This window comes from Miniopterus natalensis, chromosome 11 (assembly GCF_054644295.1).
Source record: "Miniopterus natalensis isolate mMinNat1 chromosome 11, mMinNat1.hap1, whole genome shotgun sequence".
Classification (NCBI taxonomy): Eukaryota; Metazoa; Chordata; class Mammalia; order Chiroptera; family Miniopteridae; genus Miniopterus; species Miniopterus natalensis.
The window spans coordinates 51,424,934-51,447,162 of NC_142091.1; the positions used below are offsets into that span (position 1 = coordinate 51,424,934).

Here is a 22,229-nt window from a genome sequence, read left to right on the forward strand (position 1 = left end):
ACCTGGTCTAGAGAATTCAGTCATTCTGTAACTCTTTTTTCTGACACTTCTGCTTAATTGACTAGTGTCTTAATAAAAGGTCCCTGGACCTTAAAATATCCTGTGGGATAAGAAAGACAACACGGATGTTTCTGCCACATTCACCAGAGAGGAAGCCCTGGGCCCGAGCGGTCAGGTGAGGAGGGACATCCAGGGTCCCGGCTCCAGAACCAATGGCTATGAGGTAAGATGGGAGAATGAAAAATGAAAGACTTTGAGGGCAGGAAGTTGATGATGTCATCAGAAAACCCCCAATTCAACTCTGAATCTAAGCTGTGCCCTGAGCAGATCTCAAACAAGTCATTTAAATCAAATCAAATAAAAACATTTCTAATTCCTTCTGGTTACAGTTCTGTGCTAAAATAGAGAGCAGACACAGTTCCTGCCCTTAAAAAACTCAGAATCTTTGGTGTGTGGGAAAACATATGAACAACTCATAATAATACAATATACTGTGCTATCCACATGAGAAAATGCAACAGAGGTGAGAAGAGGGAAGAGCACTTACTGAGAAAGCTGGACCTGAGCAAGGCCTTTAGAGATTATCAGGGTTTTCCTAGGGGAACAGGAAGGAAAGGCAGAGGTAACAATTTGCCACAGGCACAGAGGAATGAGAGAACAGGACACACCAGGGGAGCAGTGAATACCTTAGTGAGGCAGAAAAAATGTTTGGGAAGTTTGGGTTCCTGTTTGAATGTTTTCGATGTCACAGGAAATGGACTGCCTGTCCAGCATCCAGTGCCCCTTCTCCCCTAGGAGCACCCTCCCCAACTCAACCCATGGGCTTCAGGGTGGCTAACTTCACCCCAGAGGAAGGGGAGGGCCTGCAGGACTTGGGAAAATCAGAATGATCCCAGTATCTTGTACATTGCTCCCACTGTGGCGGACCCTTCCCTTTTCCTTCCCCCCTTCCTCCCACCCTCAAAAATCTCTCCTTTGTTCTGAACTAGAGGAGACTGGTTAGAGGTTTCCTATCAAGGTGTCATTGCAGCCGACCATCAGTAGGCTGGGTCACAAAGCAAGAAAGCGGGAGAGGAAGAGAGGAAGGAGACATGGAGACTCAGTGCTACATACAGAAAGACCCACAAAGTGAGTGTAGAGCAGAGAGGGGGTGGGGGAGAGAAAGAATGAAAATGAGTCCCAGCACGAAAGAGAGAAAGAGAGAAAGCCCTACTGACAACTGACCAACAAAACGCTGACCAACAGGCCTGTGGGCAGAACACTTACTGACTACTCCTCGTGTGCCCACATAGAGACTTCCCTGCAAGGACACTCCTGGCCTCCCTCTCTACACACTCACTCACTCCTGCTTTCCCTTGGGAGAAGGAATTGGGCAAGTGAGGCACAGGCTTCTGGGTTCTCCCCTTGGGGTGTGCCTGCCTGTAGAGAAGGTGCCTCCTCGTGTGTTCTCAGCTGTACAGTCAGCTTAGCGGGCCCCACTCTACGCAGCTGCTCTAGTGCCTAGAAGGAAAATACAATCTGGGACTCAGAATTTAGAGGTTTACTACTGCTACATCTTATTCCCAAACACCTAAGTCATGTCTTCCAACCTAGCTTTGAACAGTTCTAGAGCTACCATTTTGACCTACACATACCTGACATGCATCTACCTCTCAATGGGTTCCAAACTATAGCAGTGAAGAGAGATGCTTTTACTGGGCCCACAAAAATCCCAACAAGACTAAAAGACCAACCAATAGAGAGAGTTAAGACACAGAGATCAAGAAATAGCAAAAGCAAAACTCCATTCACCCCTTTTCTGCATGCCTGTGTCTCCACTTCTTGACAAAGAATCAATATAGGTCTCAGAAGAAATAAGGGCCTTACCTGTCACCCTGCTAGGTTCCTTTGCTGTCAAAAACAGTGGGAGAGTCTGCCCAGGGCACAACCGCCGTCCAGATGATGCCAAACCAGCTCCCCACTGGAACACAATGCCACTTGCTTCCCAATTGAGCAGAAGAAAAAAACACACACACTTATTTGGATAAGACCAGATTGCTCTTTGAACCTTACTGCTATGGGAGATTCCCAATTCATTCTCAGTTAACACATGTATTATGGAGAAGCTTATTGCTTCACAAGCCTTATGACTGGACACAGGGATTACCCCCAAATCAATCACAAGTCCAATCTTCAAAGCAATCTAAGACCATCAAAGAAAATTCCAACTTAGTAAAACTCCCTCCAAAAAGTTCTAGGACACTCCTCCAGGGTCAAATTACTGATGACACTTTGATCATGACCGACCTGAAAAGACCATTCAGATTCCAGACCGAGAGGGAAAGAACCTTGAAGGTTATCAAGTCCATTCCTTACATTTACTAGATGAGATCATTGAGACCCTGAAGAGGGGATATGATTTGTACAAGGTCATACAAGGAGCTAGTAGCAGAGAAAATGCTAAACTCAGCTTTCCTAATAACAGCAAAAATTTTTAAGGGCATATATATTTTTAAAAAGAGAAACTTGAGATACATATCAACCAATTGCAATATATAGATCTAATTCAGATCTTGATCCAAACAAACTGTAAAAAAAATATTTTTGAGACAATCAGGGAAATGTAAACACTCACTAGATGTAATTTGATGAAATGACAGAATTATTGTTAATTTTTACAGGTATGATGATGGTATTTTAATAACGTTTTCAAAAAAGAGTCCTTATCTTTTAGAAATGCATGTAGAAATATTTACAAAATGAATGGGGGAGGACTTATAATTAACTTAATCAAACATATAATGGAAACTATGCTGCTTTATAAATGGACAGAAATGTACACATAAGGCTGGCAATTACAGAAAGTTGGTAGGAAAGGGAGAAGTAAACACATGATAGACAATTCTCCACTCTGCTAATTTCTAAGAGAAGCTGCTGCTTATAAAAGTGTAATTACTACCATACAACTTAGCAATCACACTCCTGGGCATTTATCCCAGAGAAATGAAAATTTATGTTCACATAAAAACTTGTCCACAAATGTTTATAGCTTTATTCTTAATAGCCAAACTCTGGAAACAACCAGATGTTCTGCAATGGGTGACTGGTTAAGCAAACTGTGGTTGTTAGGGACTGAATTATGTCCCCTGACAATTCATGTTGAAGCCCTACCCTGCAATGAGGCTGTATTTGGAGATAGGGCCTATAAGGAGGCAATAAAGGTTAAATGGGTCATAAGAGTGAGGCCTTAAGCTGATAGAACTGGTGCCCTTATAAGAAGAGAGAAACCACAGGTGTCTCTCTGTCCATGTGTGTATAAAGGACCATGTGAGGACACAGCAAAAAGGCAGCCATCTACAAGTCAGGAACAGAGCTGACCAGAAACCAATTCTCACAGCACCTAGATCTTGGACTTCCAGCCTCCATAACTGTGAGAAAATACATTCCTGTTGTTTGAGCCACTGGTCTGTAGTATTTGTTATGGTAGCCTGAGCTAATACAGTGGAACCTCTATACCATGGAATACTACTCAGCAGTTAAAAGGAGCTCATTATTGACACTCAAAATATGGATGAATCACCAGAGAGTCACACTGAGCAAAAAAAAAAACCCAACCCCAAAAAGCTATATACACCATGATACCATTTATATAATATTCTTGAAGTGAAATATTATAGACATGGAGAAGAGTGGTTGTCAGGAGCCAGGAAGAGGGTGGGGCAGGTAGAAGGTGAGTGTGGCTATAAAGGGTGACAAGTGGTCCTTGTGGTGATGGAACTGTTCTGTAATCCGACTACCAAAACATCCCGGTTGTGCTGCTGCACTACATTTACACAAAATGTTACTACTGGGAGAAGCTGGGAAGAGAGTGCATGAGACCTCTTATTTCTTACCACTGCATGTGAATCTACAATTATCTCAAAATAAAAGTTACTTTTTTTTTAGGTACAATCAACACTATGGCCCAGGGCACCATCAGCACAGTGCAGCACAGGCTCTTCCTCGCCTCCTCTCCGCTCCCCACTCCACAACTGGACTCCCTAAATGCTTGAGCCTCAGCTGCCACAGCCGGTTAGGGCTGTCCCTCAGCCCAGGAGTGGGGCAGAAAAATGAGCAAGGGAGAGAGAAAAGGGCCACCACCCTTCCACCTGCGACCATCCCTCTCAGCTCACCACCCTCCACCTCGCACACACTGTCAGCCCTACATCCATCGCCCTCTCCCAGTCCAGGAGACAAGCTCACTTTTAAATCAATAAACATTACAATCTCACTAGTGCAGTCACGGCAAAGAAAGTGGGCCTTGGAATCCAGCCCATTCTAGACTCTGATCCCAGCTCTACCTTTTACTACCTTACTCCCTGTGCCACCTTAGACGAGCACTTCAGCCTCTCTGGACCTCAGTTTCTTCATACATAAAAATTAAACTCACATCACCACACAGCTGTGAGGATTAAATGAGGTACTGATTAAATCAAGAGAATCTAGCACCATGCCTAGCATATAATAAAGAGCTGGAAACTTCATTTCTTTCCTCCCTGCCTGCTAAAGGCTTTCCCACATGACTTTGGCCATATGCCCCATCCTTTTCATCAAAGTGCAGCAGAGCAGAACACTCTGAATTACTCCTTACAGTTTATTTCTTCTAAAGCTCTGTTTCTCCTTATTACACACCTACTTAGAGAATAAAAGCAAAATGATCACCTGTAGCAGCTAACGCATGCCTCAGTCCAGCAGCAACACTAACAACCTTCTCTCTCAGGAGCTGTCAAAACAGAGAAAAGGGTTGAGACCTCAGAACATCCCTCTACAAACTGTTAGGTAATTGATGCCCAAATGCATCATGGCCCCCAACCAACATATCCATCCATAAATACCTCCGTATGCATCCCTAAAAGACAAAAATCCTTTTAAAAGACCATATCACACTGCCTCTCAGGATGGAAAGACCTTCAAGTTCACCCAGTCCAGGGGTTAGCAAACGTTTTCTATAAAGGGCCAGGTAGTAAATATTCTAGACTTTGCAGGCCATATGGTTTCTGTCACACTTCTCTATTCTGCCATTATAACATAAAAGCCACCACACACAATACATAAATGAATGGGTGTGGCTGTGTTCCAATAAAACTTTACTTACCAAGGGTTCTCGTTTGCAGACCTTTGATCTAGTCCAATCTCCATCCAATACTAGAAACCACTCCACAACACCCCACCAAGTGGCCACCCAACCCCTGCCAAACACCTACTTCAGTGGCACAGGCTCAGCACCTCCCCAGAAGCCTGTTCCACCTTTGCACTGTTCCATTTATCTCCTTAGGTGAAGCCAAAATCTATCTGCCTATAACTTCTGACGATGCTTTCCAAATGTGTGCAGACAGTTATCACGTTCTAAGATGCCTTGTGGTGGTTTTAAAAATAGGTCCTCGAGCCCGGATGGGCGTGGCTCAGCGGTTGAGCATCAACCTAGGATCCAGGAGATGATGGTTCAATTCCAGTCAGGGCACATGCCCGGGTTGCAGACTCCATCCCCAGTGTGGGGCGTGCAGGAGGCAGCCGATCAATGACTCTTTCATCATTGATGTTTCTATCTCTCTCCCCCCATCTTCCTTCCTCTCTCTGAAATCAATAAAGATATATTTTATTTTTTAAAAAAACATAGGTCTTCGAATTCTTGGAGACCCCCTCCCTTCAAAATGAGCAGCTTAATTCCCCTCCTGTTGAGTGTGGCTAGACCTAGTGACTTGTTTCCAGGGAAGAGACTAAGGAAGTGATGAGTGCTCAGACATGAGGTGATAAAAGGCGCTGAGGCTTCCTGCTTGGCTTCTCTCTCGAAGCACTAGGGGAAAGCCAGAGGCCATGTCTAAACAGTCCTTTAGGGAGGCGCTGTGGAAGGAACTGAAGCCTCCTGCCAGGTGAGAGCGCGTGGAAGTGGACCCGCCAGCCCAGGCACGCCTTCAGCAGCCTGCTGCCCCAGCTGAGATCTCAACTATAACCTCATGAGACCAGCTAACCTGTTCCCAGATTCCAGACCCTCAGAAACTATGTTTGTTGTTTTAAGCTGCTAATTTTTAAGCTAATTTATTACACAGCAACAGATAACTAATACATATCTCTTCTTTAGGTCAAACGTCCCCAGTTCCATAAGCCATCAATCACCCTGCTCTTGGTTTCGCTCCTCTATCAACTCTGATTACTCAATCTCTGTTTTTGAAAGGGACTGTATATACATCTATCACTGCCCCTATGGAACTTTACTACATTTATTTACAGATCCACAGTGTCTTTCTAAACTTCAGGACCCTCAGGGAAGAGTCTGAATCTCAGCTCTTCGCCCAGGGTCTAAGCACCAAACCCACAACAGAACACGAGATCCTAGATGTGGTCTGGCCAGCACTAAGAACAGCTCTGGCCTCCCTTCTACAGACTATATTTCTGGTAATGCAGCCTAGCTCTGGGGAAGATCAAATCTTACTGCTAATATAATTTGGACATATTGTCCTATAAAAATTTTTCTATCCAAAATTAATTAATGGGCTTTACATGTGGATTCAATCTCGTCAACATCTTCAACTCACCTCTATTCCTTCCTCTCCATCCCCACTGCCATTGCTTTAGTTTGGGCCAGGATTATCTCTTATCTGAATTATTAGCAAGAGTTCCCTGAGTAATCTTCCTTCAGTCCATCCTGCACTCTACCCCTCTTGCCCCTCCCTACCACAGTTCTTACCATGTGTCATACACGACCTCCCAGATTGCCCCCCTCCCCACTGGCACTTCCACCACTTCCTTATGCTCCAACCAAACTAAACTGCTTGCAGTATCCCCAACCCTACTGCTTTATGCTCCTACAGCTTTGCTCACAGAGTTCCTTCTGTCTGAAATGTTCTTTTGTACCTACTCTGTGCATCGTATCTCAAGCCAGGTAAACTTTTGCTCAACTTTTAAGAGTCAGCATAAACCTGTTTTCACCGTACTTTCCCCGGACGAATTCAATACTCCCCCCTTTGAGGCTATACATGCACCTACCCGAATTCTAGCATGGTAATGCATTGAGGTGTTTCTATACCTAACATGTCCTGCTAAACTATAAGATCCTCAAATGCTAGGATTGGGTCCTACTCACCTTTGTCCCCCCTGCCTAAACACAGCACCTATACAGCAGCTATCATTAGCTGCTATTAAATAAATGAATGAATTTCTATAATATTTCACTTTGGCACATTCTCCTCATTGCTCCATAGGATCCAGCCTGTCAAAACGTTTTTACCTCCTGATTCTGTCATCCAACATATTTTAACTACTGTTCGCCTCTGTCTTCTTTAATTATGTGACTTAAGCTAAATGAATTATAATTTATATGTAGGTTCTTTAAAAGCCATCTATGTATAATTGGAAGCTGTAACACTTCCTACAACAGGAACTAAAGAGTCTAGACTTCCATGTATAACATGTGGTAAAGACTAAATGTTTGTGTTCTCCTGAAATTCGTATATTAAGATCTATTATCCAATGTGATTATATTTGGAGGTGGGGTCTTTGGGGGGCTTATTAGGTCATGAGGGCAGAGCCCTCATGCATGGGGTTAGTGCTGTTATAAAAAAAGATATCCTAGAGAGTTCCTTCACCTCTTCTGCCATGAAAGGACACAGCAGGAAGATGGCTGTCTATGAACTAGGAAGAGGGCCCTCACAAGACACCCAATCTGCTGGTGCCTTGATCTTGCACTTCCCAGCCTTCAGAACTGTGAGAAATAAATGCTTGTTGTTTAAGCCACCTAGTCTGGCATTTTGTTATAGCAGCTCAAACAGACTAAAACACCATGGAAACCAGGACCCCAAATACCCCACAGACAGCAATTGTTAATTCAGCAAAATGACAGGAGCAAAATCAAGCTCTCTCCAATGAAAACAGATCCACTCTGAGTCAGAGTTTCAGGACTTTAGATAGGAGTGGAGCAGCTTAGGTGGCAAAACTCATTTTGGATCCCAGCATATTTCTTTTAAAATATTCCAGAGTCCTATTATGATCACTTACAATATCAACTTCACCAAAAGTTGTACATCTTAAGTATGACGCAGTGAAAAGAGTTCTGAACTAGAGCCAGGAGTCTTGTTCTATGCTCATGCTGTCCAATATGGTAGCCACTAGCTATGTGTGATACTGAACAACTGAAATGTGTCTAGACTGAACTAAGACATACTGTAAGTAAAAAACGTACACCAGGGTTCAACTTAGTATAAAATAAAAAATATGAACTATCTCATGAGTAAATTATATATTAATGGCATATAAAATAAAATAATAATAGTTTGGATACACTGGCTTAATTTAAAAGTTATCAAAATTAATTTCTCCTACATGTCACAACATGGATGAAACTTGAAAACACACATCAGGTGAAGTGAAAGAAACCAGATATAAAAGGACATACATTGTATATTTCCATTTATATGAAACACCCAGAATAGGCAAATCCAGAGAGACTGATTAGCAGTTGCCAAGAGCTAAAGGGAGGGAAGGATAAGAGGTGACTGCTATTGGGTATACAGTTTCTTTCCTGGTAATGAAAATGTTCCAAAATTAGTTCATGGTGAAGGATGCAAACCTCTGAGAATATACTAAAAACCACTAAATTATACATTTTTAAAGGATAAATTTTATGGTATGTAAATTACATCTCAATAATGTTGTTATTTGAAAAATTAATCTCACCCATTTCTCTTTACTTTTTTAAATGGTGCTATTAGAAATCTTTAATTTACATATATGGCTCACATTATATTTCTATTAGACAACACTTGCTTATACCATTTGCCTAGCTTAGTGTCTTTAGGTAAGTCACTTCTATCTGGACCTATTTCTAACATAGTTCCCATTATTACTAATTTTAGAATTATGAAAAGTCATTAATGTCTTGCCTGGCTGGCGTGACTCAGCAGTTGAGCATTGACCTAGGATCCAGGAGGTTGTGGTTCGATTCCTGGTCAGGGCACATGCCCAGGCTGCGGGCTGATCCCCAGTCAGGGGCGTGCAGGAGGCAGCCAATCGGTGACTCTCTCGTCATTGTTGCCTTTCTCTCTCCCTTCCTCTCTCTGAAATCAATAAAGACATATTTTTTTAAAAAAGGCAAATGTCTTTATAAGATATATTACCTTTATTGTTCTATTTCACAAAAATTTATAATGTGTATGAGGACTAACAGAGGTTTTTTTCACTCACAACCTTCATGCCCCCAACCTAATTTTTCCTAGAAAAACCTAAGCTTTTTAATTTAAATTCTAACTACCCCATGGGTTTTCAGGGACCCAGCCAGTCTGGGGAGGAATAACTGTAACACCCTGGAAACTGTTTAACAAGACACGGGCTAGAAGAATATTAGGTGCTGTCCTTACCTCAATGGTCTGGGGAACTGCACATCTTTGAGGCCTCTGAGGAACTCCTAATTGGCCAAAGGAGTTGGATCCACATGATAGAACTTGACCATTTTCTGCAAAATACAAATATTTAAATCACAATGTAAGTGGTAGGATACCAGTGACCAATGGGTAAATGCTAAAGGAGCAAAGGGAATGAGGAGGGAGTGAGGGCCCTGGGCTTCAGGACATTCAAACCATACCCCCTGCCTTTATTGTCGCTCTAGGAATAAAAAGCCTGTTTTGCACAGAATATCCATTACACTGCCTAATTCTGACAGGAAACTGTGTGGAACACTTAGCCCAGTGCCTAGAGTTGGGAAAGCAGGATACTTGTTCCCCACTTCTCATGTTTCCAGGAAACACAACTTCTATTACTTTAATACTTCGGGTCTTTCTCCCTGCCCTTCCCATACTCACCGCCTTCAGAGGAGGAGGGGTAACCTAACCAACTGGTGAGTTTGGGAGAAGGAAGGAACAGGACACGTGGCTTGGCACCTTCCTCTCAGACACTCTGGGCTGACACTTAGTAAGGGTTTCCCCTATGGGAAAAGCCTAGAGTTTGGGAGATAAGTTTGGATCAAAGGAGTGTTAGCACAACCACTTGGCCTGACAGTTAACCCTGTCCTCCAACTTGGCCTTTATCAGTAAAAAGCCAATAGTTTGATCTCCACCTGTCTGACTGCTCTCCACCTTTCTCACAGTTGATTCCCAATATGAAAAGGAAAAAATATTATTTATGACTCCCTACAACCCCATCACAGGCCCATAATGAGCACTTCATAATGATAGCTATTATTTAGATTCTAATAATTACTATCAAACTCGACACACATTTCTGAACCCCTCCACAGAGGAGAGATGGTGACACCCTAGCAGGGTTTTAAAGACGGGACAAGAGTTCAGCAGAGACAAGAGAGGGGCTGTCCCAGGCAAAGGACAACATGTACTATTTAGTCTGACCAGAAAGGAGAGGGTGAGGAGCGAGGAGAGTAAGAGCCAAGGCAGCACCAGGAACAGCTGGGGAACAGCTGAAGAGCCTGCGTGTGAGCTATGTGTGTGAGAATCCACAGGGGTGTGAGGCGGGGCTGCAGGTGGGCAGGGTTACCTGCTCAGAAGATGCCCTTGCCACAGGACTGTGACAAAGAGGGACCTTAATCAGAAATTACAGATGGTCCTTTGAATCCAGAATGGCCAACTAGATGGGGCAAAACTACTTCCAGGGAGAAGTCAGCTGACAAAGTATCTATTGTCAACTGATTCCCAAGGGCATTTCGGTGGTCCCTCGGTATTTGCAGGGGATCGGTTCCATGAACCCCTGCAGATACCAAAACCTGAGGAGGCTTAAATCCCTTATAAAAAATAGCTTGGAACAATGCATATAGTGGCCCTCTGCATCTGCGAATTCCCAACCATGGACTGAAAATGCTATATGTACTACTCATTTTGATCAGCAGTTGGTTGAATCCACAGATGTGAAGCCTGCGGATACAGAGGGCTGACTGTATTCTGTTACCCTTTGCCCATATCCCTCTACAGCCTATTCTGCTATCTGGCTTCACAAAGACGGAACAGTTCTGTCCAACCATATTCACATTTTTTTTAAATCCCTCATTGGGGAAAAGCTACCATCACTGTTGTGGCAACCTCTGATTTCCACCTACTCCCACAACGTTCCCCTGTGAGTATCTTGTAGCCAACGCTCCTGGCCAGCTAACCCAGCTACACGGCTATCATGAACATCTGGGACAGAGAGTGACCACCAAAGGTGATCCAGCTCATTCCCACCTATGGTAAAAGTTTTCCAGCCCAAAGTTTTACTGTTAAAACTCTCCTTGCAAAAGACACCTCGCAACTTTTCTTGAACCAGAAAGAACATTTGTGTGTGTTTTCAAACACAAAGAAGCATTCGTTTAATCTGCATCACCACCACCATGCTCTTCTCACTCAAAGCCTTTGTGGTGATATTTACCTAGGAGTGCACTCACCTGTGAGAATGATGGTAAAGTCCCAGCCACAGGCCACCTGTTGGATGGGAGAGCCAAGGAGGGATTTGCAGGGTGTAAAATGCAGAACATCCTCCGTGTGACCAAGCCCCAACTGCCCATCTTTGTTCAGGCCACAAACAAAAAGGCTTCCTCCATCTGCAAAATAAAGGCTTTAGTGATAGTGTGCACAAGGGAAATCACAACTGCCAAAGCGAGCAAAAGGGTTTCACTATTTATTTGGAGTTACAAACCCAATAACCTTTTCCCACCCATGTTAATAAGCCATGTATATTAATATGCACTGAAGCAGATGGCACTGGGCCAAGGGGCTCAAATCTAATATCTAAGTGGAAACTCCAAGTGCTACAGTAGTGGCCAATCATCAAATTGAGCATCTACCGTAACAATAAAGCCAAATCTATTCTGCAATTGTAATGTGCCAAGTATTGTTCTAAGAGGTTTCTGCGTGGGGCCAACTTATCCTTTAAGCACAGTGCCTAAGGCACACAATACTTTTAGAGGCCCACAAAAATGTTTCGATTTTAAATTCTTTTAAAATCAGAAAAATAAATGTAATAATAATGAATACATAATATTAAATCTAGCCTGGATTATATTAACCTTTATATCGATGCAGTTGTAAAATATAATTTTTAATATTTCTTTATGGAAAAAGGAGTCCACAAAGGAAAAAGTTCCAAGGACCCATAAAAGTCATAATGCAGCCGTAAACTCATTGATTCTTCTTATCAACCATTATTATCCCCATGTAACAGAAAAGAAACTGACACAGAGGAATTAAGTAAGTTGTTCAAGGCCACACAGCTACCAGGACTAGAACCCGGGCAGTTTGATTCCAGAGTCCATGTTCTTAAGCAGGATGCAATATGCCCTCTTTCACAATATTGTAGCCCTTGTTAAGTCCTATCCTACATACTGCAAGGGAAATTAAGGAAAACACAATGTTCTTGCTGTAAAGGAATATTCAAGCTAATTTCAGGCTTCTAACTCATATGTGAAAGTTAAATAGCAATATATGGTATAAAATGTGATATATTTTGCAGCTCTCCCACTAACATGTCTCGTAACCTTAAGCAATCAGTTTTCCTTTTTGAGCCCCCTTCATACAAGTGAGGCTGTGGGAGCCTTGGGAGAGCCAAATGATCTCTGAAGTTCTTTCAGCTCTGACAACCTAGGATCCTCTGATGATAACGGCTCTTTTACAAAAGTGTTTTCCTCTGCAAAATACAAAAGGCTAAAAGATGACAATATGACATCCTAGGGGGAAATGTCTAAATAAGAAAAAGAGGGGCTATCTACTCTTGAAGGAAAGTTACCTGTGACAACAGCAGAGTGGCCTCCTCCTCCTGTGATCCTCCTGACACACCCAGGTTTACAGAAGTCATTCAGTTTTTGGGGCAAAAATACATCTTCCTTATGGCCAAGGCCAAGTTGTCCATAGCTATTTGCACCCTAAGGATAAAATAAACCAAGGATGAAAAAAGTATGGGAACCCCAACTATTAACGTTTATTTGCTTGGCCTTATCGTTCTCACCCCAACAATATCTCAAAGCCTATATACAAATGAGATTTCATAAGCTCATTCTTTTTTGTGTGTGTGTGTGTTTTTTAAATATATCTTTATTGGTTTCAGAGAGAGGAAAGGAGAGGGAGAGAGGGAGATAGAAACATCAATGACGAGAGAGTCATTGATCGATCCCGCAACCCGGGCATGAGCCCTGACGGGGAATCGAACCCCTATCGCCTGGATCCTAGGTCGATGCTCAACTGCTGAGCCACGCCCAGCCAGGCAGCTCATTCTTAAGAGGCTATTATATGCAACCCCCACTTAGAGTGTAGCCCCATACCCAAACCACTATGCTTTCCAGGTTAGGAGCCCTTAGCACCCACAGCTTATCCAATGATACTCCTCACCTTCCCCTTCCAGTGCCTCAGCCCCTATATGTTGCTTTGGGGGACAAGGGGAGTTCCTTCTGATAAAATCTAACTACATGGGATGGCTAAGAAAAGAAATACTGAGGGGAAATAATGAGGGGAAACAAAGTGGATGGGAATACACTAGGACTAGTTCTTGTCCCTTCACCCCACACCCCACTGGGAAGACTAGCAATGACTTTCTGCAAAGTCAGCTAAGGATTTTGTACCCTCAAGCAGGGCGCATCATTGTTATTTCATCTGTAAGTGAAAGAGGTTGGCAGTGATCTCTAAGGGCCTTTCCAAGTACTATGTTTCGTGACTCTAAGATTCACATGGTAAGATCCCTGTAAGGAAATAGATTTCCTTTTGGTGGATAATATGTCTATCATTATTATACAATAAAGGTCCAAAATCCCTACTCCGAAACCTTTGCAACCAGATATGTTTCAGAATCAGAATTTTATAGGTTTTAGAAAATACAGTATATAAATCATATATACTTCTGCAAGGTCTGGGAGCAGCACCCCATAAGCAAAACAGTATTATTCCGGCAGTAAACGGTACACATACTCACAGGAAGTGGGCAAAGACTATAAACAGCCTATGTCAGGTAGTCTGGGGCGTTCAGAGCTTTTTGTTTTCAAAGTTGAAGATAAGGGATTGCAGACCTGCTGGGAGAATCTAATTAAGATTTCAGAAATCCTTATTTCTCCAAGTATTTGCTTCTGGCTGGTTCTTCCTAGAGATGAGTTATAAAACCTTTAAACTGTGTTTGTTTTTAAAACACCTGAATGAGGAAAAGTGACTTAATACAACTACAAAAAATACATACATACAAACTCCTGCCCCTTATGGTCTCTTCCACAGTCATCTGGACTACAAGGACTCCACACTGGAAGAGCAAGCCAGGGCAGGGTCACAAGTCCCAGAGGCCCTCAAGGACAGTATTAGCTACCAATCTGAGTGCCTCTCCCTGTGCTAGGCAATCACCTTTAATTCTCACAACAAGAAATGGGCATTGTCACTCTCACTGTACAGATGAAGAAACTAAGGCTCAGAGAGGTTAAGCAATTTTCCATAGTCACATAGCTGGGTAGGTAACATGTCAGATGCCTCCTCTTTTCATTATACCACACTTTGTCTCTAAGAATAAAGAAATACATACATACACACATACACACACACACACACACACACACACACACACACACATACACATCCCAGAGCTTACCTGGCAACAGGCTGACTGGCCCCATCTAAAATAGTACCCCCATCACTTGTTTGTGCTTTATTTTTCTTCACAACACCCCCTGACATGGCATTATATATGTTTACTTGTTTACTGTCTACCTCCTCAAAAGTAAACTCCATGAAGGCAGGAATTTTATTTTGCTCACTGCTATTTCCCCTACATCTGAATCTGTGCTGGCCCAGAAAAGGTGTGCATCTATTTTATAGTGAATTAATGTAAGGCCCTGTGAGTCCCTAGGAAAGATCAAATGAAAAGTTTGCACAGTGTGAAGTGGAGGGCCTATGCACAGGATTTCTCCGTCAACCCTGGGATCGTGTGACTATCCCATTGCCAAGGTTACAGGCTGCTGAACAGAAAGTCAGAAACTGGCATTATGGAATTCAAATTATGATACCAAATTTTTATAATACAGCAAGAGGCCCTAAATCCATGATAAAGCAAAACAAAAGGAAATTTTAATACAACCTATTACAACTATATTTGCCTCCCTTCCTTATAAACACTCCAGACAGCCCCACACACACACACCTCCAAGAAGGTAAATTCCCTTGTTATGGACTGAATTGTGCTCCCCTAAAATTCATTTGTTGAATCCCTAACTTCCAGTAGCTCAGAATGTGACTATACTTGGAGACAGGGCCTTTAAAAGGGTAATTAAGGTTAAAAGAGGTCATAACAATGGGGCCCTAAACCAGTAATACTGGTGTCCTTATAAGAAGAAACACAGGGATGCTCTCACATAGAGAAAAATACATCTGAGGACACAGTAAGAAGGCTGCCATCTCTAAGCAAAAGAGAGAGGCCTCCACAGAAACTAAACCTGCTCGAGCCTTGATCTCAGACTTCTGACCTCCAGAGCTGTGAGAAAATAAGTTTCCATTGTTTAAGCCCCCCAGTCTGTGGTATTTTGTTATGGCAACCTTAGCAAACTAATCCACCCCTGCACACAGATAACGCAGCTGGAAGAACACACCGTCAGGTCTCCAAGCACAGCAGTGGGGTGAGGTTCAATAATCTTTGTTTCAGTACAGACAAGACCACATCTTAAAGGCTTTTTCTGTCAGATGTCTCCTCTGTCCACATAGGCCCCAATCTCTGGCCTGGGAAAAGCCAGAGACACCGCCCACCCTAGGCACACATTCAATCCCAAACTCCACCGCAGGTTGAAGTACCACCTCAAAGGTACTCAGACATCCAGACTACCTCCAGCCACACCACACTCTCCCACCTGCCAGTCGGCAGCCTTACATTCAACAAGTGCTTCCCCGGCACTGAGGATTCCTGTTTTTTAATTAGTGAACATATACTGGTTTTAACAGCAATACAGGTATCTCCCCACCACCCTCCCCCACCCCAGCGCCAGAGCTGTAAGTCTTTCACTCGTGTTTCTCCCAAAAGACGAGCACATAGCTCACACACAACAGGCACTCATTCAGTCATCAGTCAACAAATATTTACCGAGCACCTTACCGTGTGCCAGGCACCGTGAGCAACACAGGCACAGTGCCCACCGTTACGATGCTCGCATTCTAGCCAAGGAAACTGACACTAACAAATTACACGTTTCATTACCATTGAGATGCGCGTTACGAAGAACTAAGACACAACGTCTGCTTGCTCCCGTACATCTGGTCGAGTACCTGCCACACACGCCCGTGCCGAGCCCCTCCGCTCCCGGCCAGGGCACCAAAAGATGACCGCGTCTCAAGGCGCCTGTCGAGCCAAAGGGGGCGCTGACTCCCACTCCCCAATACAGGCAAGATCCAGCCACAGCAGAAGAGCAGCAACTCTGCAGGTCTCTGGCTTGAGCACCGCCAAGCACCGTAGGCCTCACATCGAAGGAGGCTCCCGCCCGGCTGCGGTGGGGCTGGGCAAAGGCCCCAAGCTCCGGGCAATGGGACGCTGCAAACCACAGGTGACCCACCGGGCTCTGAGGCGGGGAGATCCTCTCGGCAGGGACAATCACCCCGTCTTTCCCGGAGCTCTCGCGGAACCAGGTGCCCTGCCCTGGAGGCAGGTTCTTCCCCCTGAGCCGCAGCCCCGCGGGTCCGGACCCCGCCAGCCAGCAGGCCCCCGAAGTCACCCCGAGAAGACCCTTCCCTCCCGCCCCCTCCTCTTCTGCCCCCAGCCCAGGATCCTCTAGCCCAGAGCCAGAGCCCCGCTGGAATCGCCGCCGCCCAGCCCAGGACCGCCCACGCAGAGGCCGGGAGCTCCCGGCCCCAGGGCGCCCCTCAGTCACAGCCGCCCCGGCGCGGGGGCGGAGTCACGCACCCAGGCGAAGAGCGCGGCGGGAGCGCGGGCAGCAACAGCGGCGCCGGGCTCGAGCTCCATGCGGGGACGCTCCGCCGACGCTTCCGGGAGGGTCCAGAGCGGAGGGCGGGGCCGGCGCGGAGGGCGGGGCCAGTCTGGGGGCGGGGCCTGCCGGCCGCGCCCTCGCGCCGCGGCGAATCCCGAGCGGGCGAGCCCCGCAGCCCCCGCCCGAGCTGCCTCCCCGGGGCCCCGCCCCGGCGCGCTCCGAGCCTCTCCGCCCCCGGCCTCCTGGTTTGCAGGGTAGCGCAGTCTCGCTTTGCCTTTATTTTTAGTAATACTTCTGTGCGATTGCACCACGCTCCGTCACATTTTTATCTCCTTGGAGCCGCGCCACAGCCCAGAGGGGCTGGCAGGGCTTCACCATTTGATGGGGAAGAAATCGGGGAAGGAGTGAAAAGGGTCCGGCCCCAGGGTCTTAGGCTGAACTCCTCGGGCCTGCTTTGGGGTGCATTTGCAAAATCTGAGGGAGCTTCTTGGGAGATGAGGGTAGTGTCTTCTACCGTTGGGGTCGACCTCAGCGCCAAGTACGGATCGGGAACTTACACCGAGGAGGCTGGTTCTCGGGGATGCCTGCTGGGGCAGCCTTCTGACTCAGTGCCGGGAGCATGGCCCTGCCCTGATTCCAATCATCAATATGGATCATTTTCGCCCAACAAAGATTTTCATGTAAAATGGCTTTTGTCAGACACCCTCTTACACTTTTGGGGGGAGCTAAATAAGCACAATTTTCCTGAGGAAAAATGTGGCAATGCATATTAGGAATATGAAGATAGATATTTACCCAGCAATTCCATGACTGTGAATTTATCACAAGAAAATAATCAGAGCTGTGCACAAAGACTTAAACTGCAAGTTATTCATTACAGGGTTACATACAATAGGAAAGAACTTACTACCTCGGAATTTAAAAATAAACTGATTAAATTATGGCATAGCCATGCAATAGAATACTAGGCTGCCATTTAAAAATGTTTTGAAAGTGCTCTGGCTGGCATGGCTCAGTAGTTAGAGCCTCGGCCTGCACACCCAAGGGTTTTGGGTTTGATTCCAGGTCAAGAGCACGTACCTGGTCGGGGTGCTTGAGGAAGGCAACCAATCGATGTGTCTCTTGCATATCCATGTTTCTCTCTCTCTCTCTCTCTCTTGCTCTCGCCCTCGCTCTCACTCTCGAGCTCTCTTTCTTTTTCTCTCTCCCTTCCACTCTCTCTGAAAAGCAATAGAAAAAATATCCTCGAGTGAGGATTCTTAAAAAAAGTAAGTATACCAATTTTCCATACACACACACACACACTCAGGCGATATTTTTTTTTTTGTACTTTGTTTATAACCCACATTTTCCAAGCCACATGTTACTTTGTGGGTACCAGTGGGATCACATTAAGGATGATAATCCATATTCACTAGTTCTTGACCCCTCTGATGACACAAACATCCAGTACCCTTCACCCTTTATGGCTGGGAGCCCTGGAAAATATCTGGGGTGAGCTCTTAGCATAACCCCTTCCTGTTCTTTCACACCAGCACTCCTGTTGTTTCTGCCTATATGACCACTTGAGGGCAGCACCTCACCTTTACCTCTCTGGCCTGTGGCTATGCTAAGAAAACCATGCTGAGTATTACCCTAAGCAAAATAAGCCAGTCAGAGAAAGACAAGCACCACATGATCTCACTCATATGTGCAATATAATGAACAAAATAGACTAATGAACAAAATAGACCCAGAGACATAGAAGCATGGAACAGACTGAGGGATCTCAGAGGAAAGGTGCGGGTGGGTGGGGAGAGATTAACCAAAGAATTTAAATGTATAAATGTGCAACCCATGGACACAGACAATAGTATGGGGAAGGCCTGGGGGTGGAGAGGATGCAGGTTGGATGAGGTCACTTGGGGGGGGGGGAGAATAAGGGGGACATCTGTAGTACTTTCAACCATAAAGATAATTAAAAAAAAAAAAAAAGAAACAAAAGGGAAAAAAGGAAACCATGCTGAGAAAAATACAAACTATAGAAAGGCAAAGCAGCTCTTTGTACTCAGGGGACCTTGATGTGCAAAAACTACACTGTGTTTGCTGATTGTTTTATAATACTGATCTTTTCTGTTCTGACAATTCCTTTAAAGCATGTGTAATAGGATGTAAAAATGGGACCCTTCCTGTCTCAGTTTTGTCTGACCCCCCCCCGCAAGTCAATAGATGCTAATTACTCCTGCATTATAAAGTGAGGTGCAAAACCACCAAAGCATAACTTGTGGAGGTGTCCAGAAACCAGTGCATGACATCCTCTCCATGAGAGAGGTTGGAGAGGTGGAGAAGGAATTCTGACAGGATATGTGGCAATAGTTGTCAGTGTGCTCCAGGTCCACACCCCCCCTTGTCTAAAGAAAGGCACGCTTCAGCAGGGCTACTTAGAGAGAGTGGTCTATATCACTCCAGATTGGGACCCAGACAGGCTGCTGTACAATTTGTACTGAGAAATTCAATGGCTTATGGTCAGGTAACTGCTCTGATGGTTGAGCAAAGAGTCGCTGATGCTTTGGAGAGGTCTTTCATGTCCAGTTTTTCTTGACAAAGAATGTCTGAGTATCTGCCATGTGAGTGTTTCCCATGCATGGACAACTTAGCCAAGCAATAGCCTTGGGCCCCGTCCAAGGGAACTCTGGAGGGCTGGAGTGACCCTCCAGGAGAGTGACCACTAGGTTCTCAGAGGATGAGGGAGAATTCAACAGCCCCGTCACAGAGGTGCATTTACCCAAGAGACCCGAAGAAATAAGAAGGTCGAAAGTTCTTCCAAAACACCCATAGAGAATGAGTGAGCACTAAACGCCAAGTACACAAAGCACTGATGCCAACTCACAACGGTATCGGACCAGAAAAACCCTTTCTCCTCCTTACCTCTCCTTTCCCCACCATCCCAAACCCTGGAGGAGCCAGGGGCATCTTATCGAGTGGGGTAAGAGGAACAAGAAAATAAAGAAGCTTATTAAGTTCTTTAGTAACCAAAGAACTTATATGTGTATATGCACAACCCTAGGACACGGACAATGGTGGGCAGAGGGACTGGGGGGGAGGGGTCATTGGGGAAAAAAAGGGACATCTGTAATATTTTAAGCAAAAATAAAATTAAAAAATAAAATAGCCCGGTTGGGCGTGGCTCGGTGGTTGAGCGTTGACCTAGGATCCAGGCGATCGGGTTCAATTCCCAGTCAGGGCACATGCCCCGGTTGTGGGCTTGATCAGTGACTCTCTCATCATTGATGTTTCTCTCTCTCTCTCTCTCTCCCTCTTCTTTCCTCTCTCTGAAATCAATAAAGATATTTTTTTAAAAATTAAATAAAATAAAAACAAGAAAATAAAGAAGGTTGGCACACCCCTTCCTTTCTCATTCTAAAGAAGAAAATGCTAAGCTTAGATAAAGTTAAATGTTTTGAACTTTTACATAAGGCTAGATTTTTAAAATACCAAGGAGAGAGAGAGATAGAGAGAGAGGGAAGGAGGAAGGGAGGAAGAGAAAGATTGAGATTGAGATTGGAAGCTAAAGACTGAGAGTGAACAGAAAATTCAAGGCCAGGACCTGAGATTTCATCCAAAGGGGCAAAGAGGAACTACCGACAGAGCCAGTTGCATAGAGAGAGGGCCTGGAAGAATATAGTTGTTTTCTTATTTCACCCCTTGAATGTACATGCATCAACACTTACAGCTACATTATGTTATTTCCCTTAGTACAATTTCTTGGAAGTGTTCAGATGTTGCAACTGTGTACATGCCACTGACTAGCCCCTTCCCATTAACGGCCTGGTTGAGTTGCATTTCCTGATCGGGGCTAGATTTAAACTATGTGATGGTATCACTTTCAGATGCCTTGTCTCCCCATAAGAGGAAAATATAAAGCATTTGGGGCCATACAGACTATATCTCTGCACCATACAGGTTAGGACATTTTTTCCATTAGATTCTTATTTAATCCTCTCAATATTACTGGTATGATAAGTATTGTTAGGATCATAATTATTTTGTAGGGGAGAAAACTTAGGCTCAAAGAAGTTAAGTGATTTACTCCAAAATCAGATTTCTGCTTTTGATAAAGGCATATTAGCTAATGCAGACCAATTCTCTCATCAAAATAACTAGAAAAGCTGGGGAAAATATTTTAAAAATTTGTTTCAAGCCATTAGAGAACTATCAAAGCAGCCAGAACTTAAAGGGCCAATGTCTGGAAGCTGAGAGATTATATTTGGCACTTTTCTGCTTGAAGCATTTGTTAATTAGCAAGCGGTGACTTGGAGGCTAAGAAACTGGGCTGAAAGCAGCAGCTGAGAAGCTGAAAAACTGAACAGTACTTGAATAATCTTATGGAGGTGGGGGTTAGGGAGGATGAGAGTGAAGGAGGGGACAAAAGTAGGAGCCCAGGGCTCCCAAGGAGAACCCCTGGGGCACACCCATAGCTTTCCTTTGGGATCCCTAAAGGGCTGCACCCTAAGAGTAGAGGCAAACTGGAAACAGACCAGCCCTCACAAAGACTGAAACTCAGCTTCCAATTGGCTTAGTCCCTAACTGGACTAAGAAGATCTTTCCATGCCATGACATACATACTGCGTGCTAGAAGTAAAAGTTCATTCCCTCCAGAAGAAGGTAAAATCATCCAGAAGCTATGGAGGCTCTCCAATTAGAAGAGCGATTATTTTAATTATTCTTTACATATGGATATAGGTAATACATAATCCACAACATAATTCCTCCAATACCCTAGTGAAGTAGATTTAGCTCATTTTACAGATAAGGATCACAAGATTGAGACTTAACCAAGAATTCCAAGAAATGGTTACTAGGTTCCAGGCGTGTTTGGCTTCCCTTATCTCATATATTCATAGGCTTTTTAAGAAGTATGAGGATGTGATAGGTTTCTTTAATTAATACAATTGCTAATATATTTAAATCCATTTTAACATGTTTGACAAAAAATAAATGCTTGCCAAGAACATGAGTTTTGTATCCATTTATTATCCAGTTGAATAACAAACTTGCACATCATAAGTGTATATTACATAGTAAAACAAAGGCTAGACTGAAATAGATAGCAGTATCTTTATATATTTCCTAGAAATTAAATATATGAACTCTATTATATGTTTTTTAAACAAATCTAGGATTTTTTTTTTTTCCAATTTGGAAGCCAACTTAAAAATGAACTCTAATTCTGTATATTTTGGTGGGTCATTACTACTGTACAATTCTGAATGACAAAATAAGCAGCTTAAGAAATGTAGGCATTCTGATGACCAGCTTTTGGAGCTTTCTTCAAAAAGTCAGGAAAATAAATACCATTATGTCTGAGTAACAACTCACTGATTAA

The 22,229-nt window shown here is 44.1% G+C and overlaps 1 protein-coding gene across 3 annotated transcripts in view; it reads right to left on the reverse strand.

Moving 5' to 3' along the window:
- The window catches only part of SERGEF (secretion regulating guanine nucleotide exchange factor), a 172,538-nt gene extending 155,616 nt beyond the window's left edge, over positions 1 to 16,922 (reverse strand). The window contains exons 1-6 of one of the 3 annotated variants that reach the window (XM_087821761.1): positions 16,840 to 16,922; positions 12,715 to 12,850; positions 11,378 to 11,533; positions 9,369 to 9,463; positions 4,681 to 4,741; positions 1,867 to 1,980 (exon numbers count right to left, since the gene is read on the reverse strand). In XM_087821761.1, coding sequence (XP_087677887.1) covers positions 1,867 to 1,980; positions 4,681 to 4,741; positions 9,369 to 9,463; positions 11,378 to 11,533; positions 12,715 to 12,850; positions 16,840 to 16,899 — 622 coding nt within the window. In that variant the 5' untranslated portion in view covers positions 16,900 to 16,922. Of the gene's footprint in view, positions 1 to 1,866; positions 1,981 to 4,680; positions 4,742 to 9,368; positions 9,464 to 11,377; positions 11,534 to 12,714; positions 12,851 to 16,140; positions 16,593 to 16,839 lie in introns of those variants that run through there. The other 2 variants (XM_016225152.2, XM_016225153.2) reach the window with 2 other exon arrangements.
- Between the last annotated feature and the right edge of the window lie 5,307 nt (positions 16,923 to 22,229).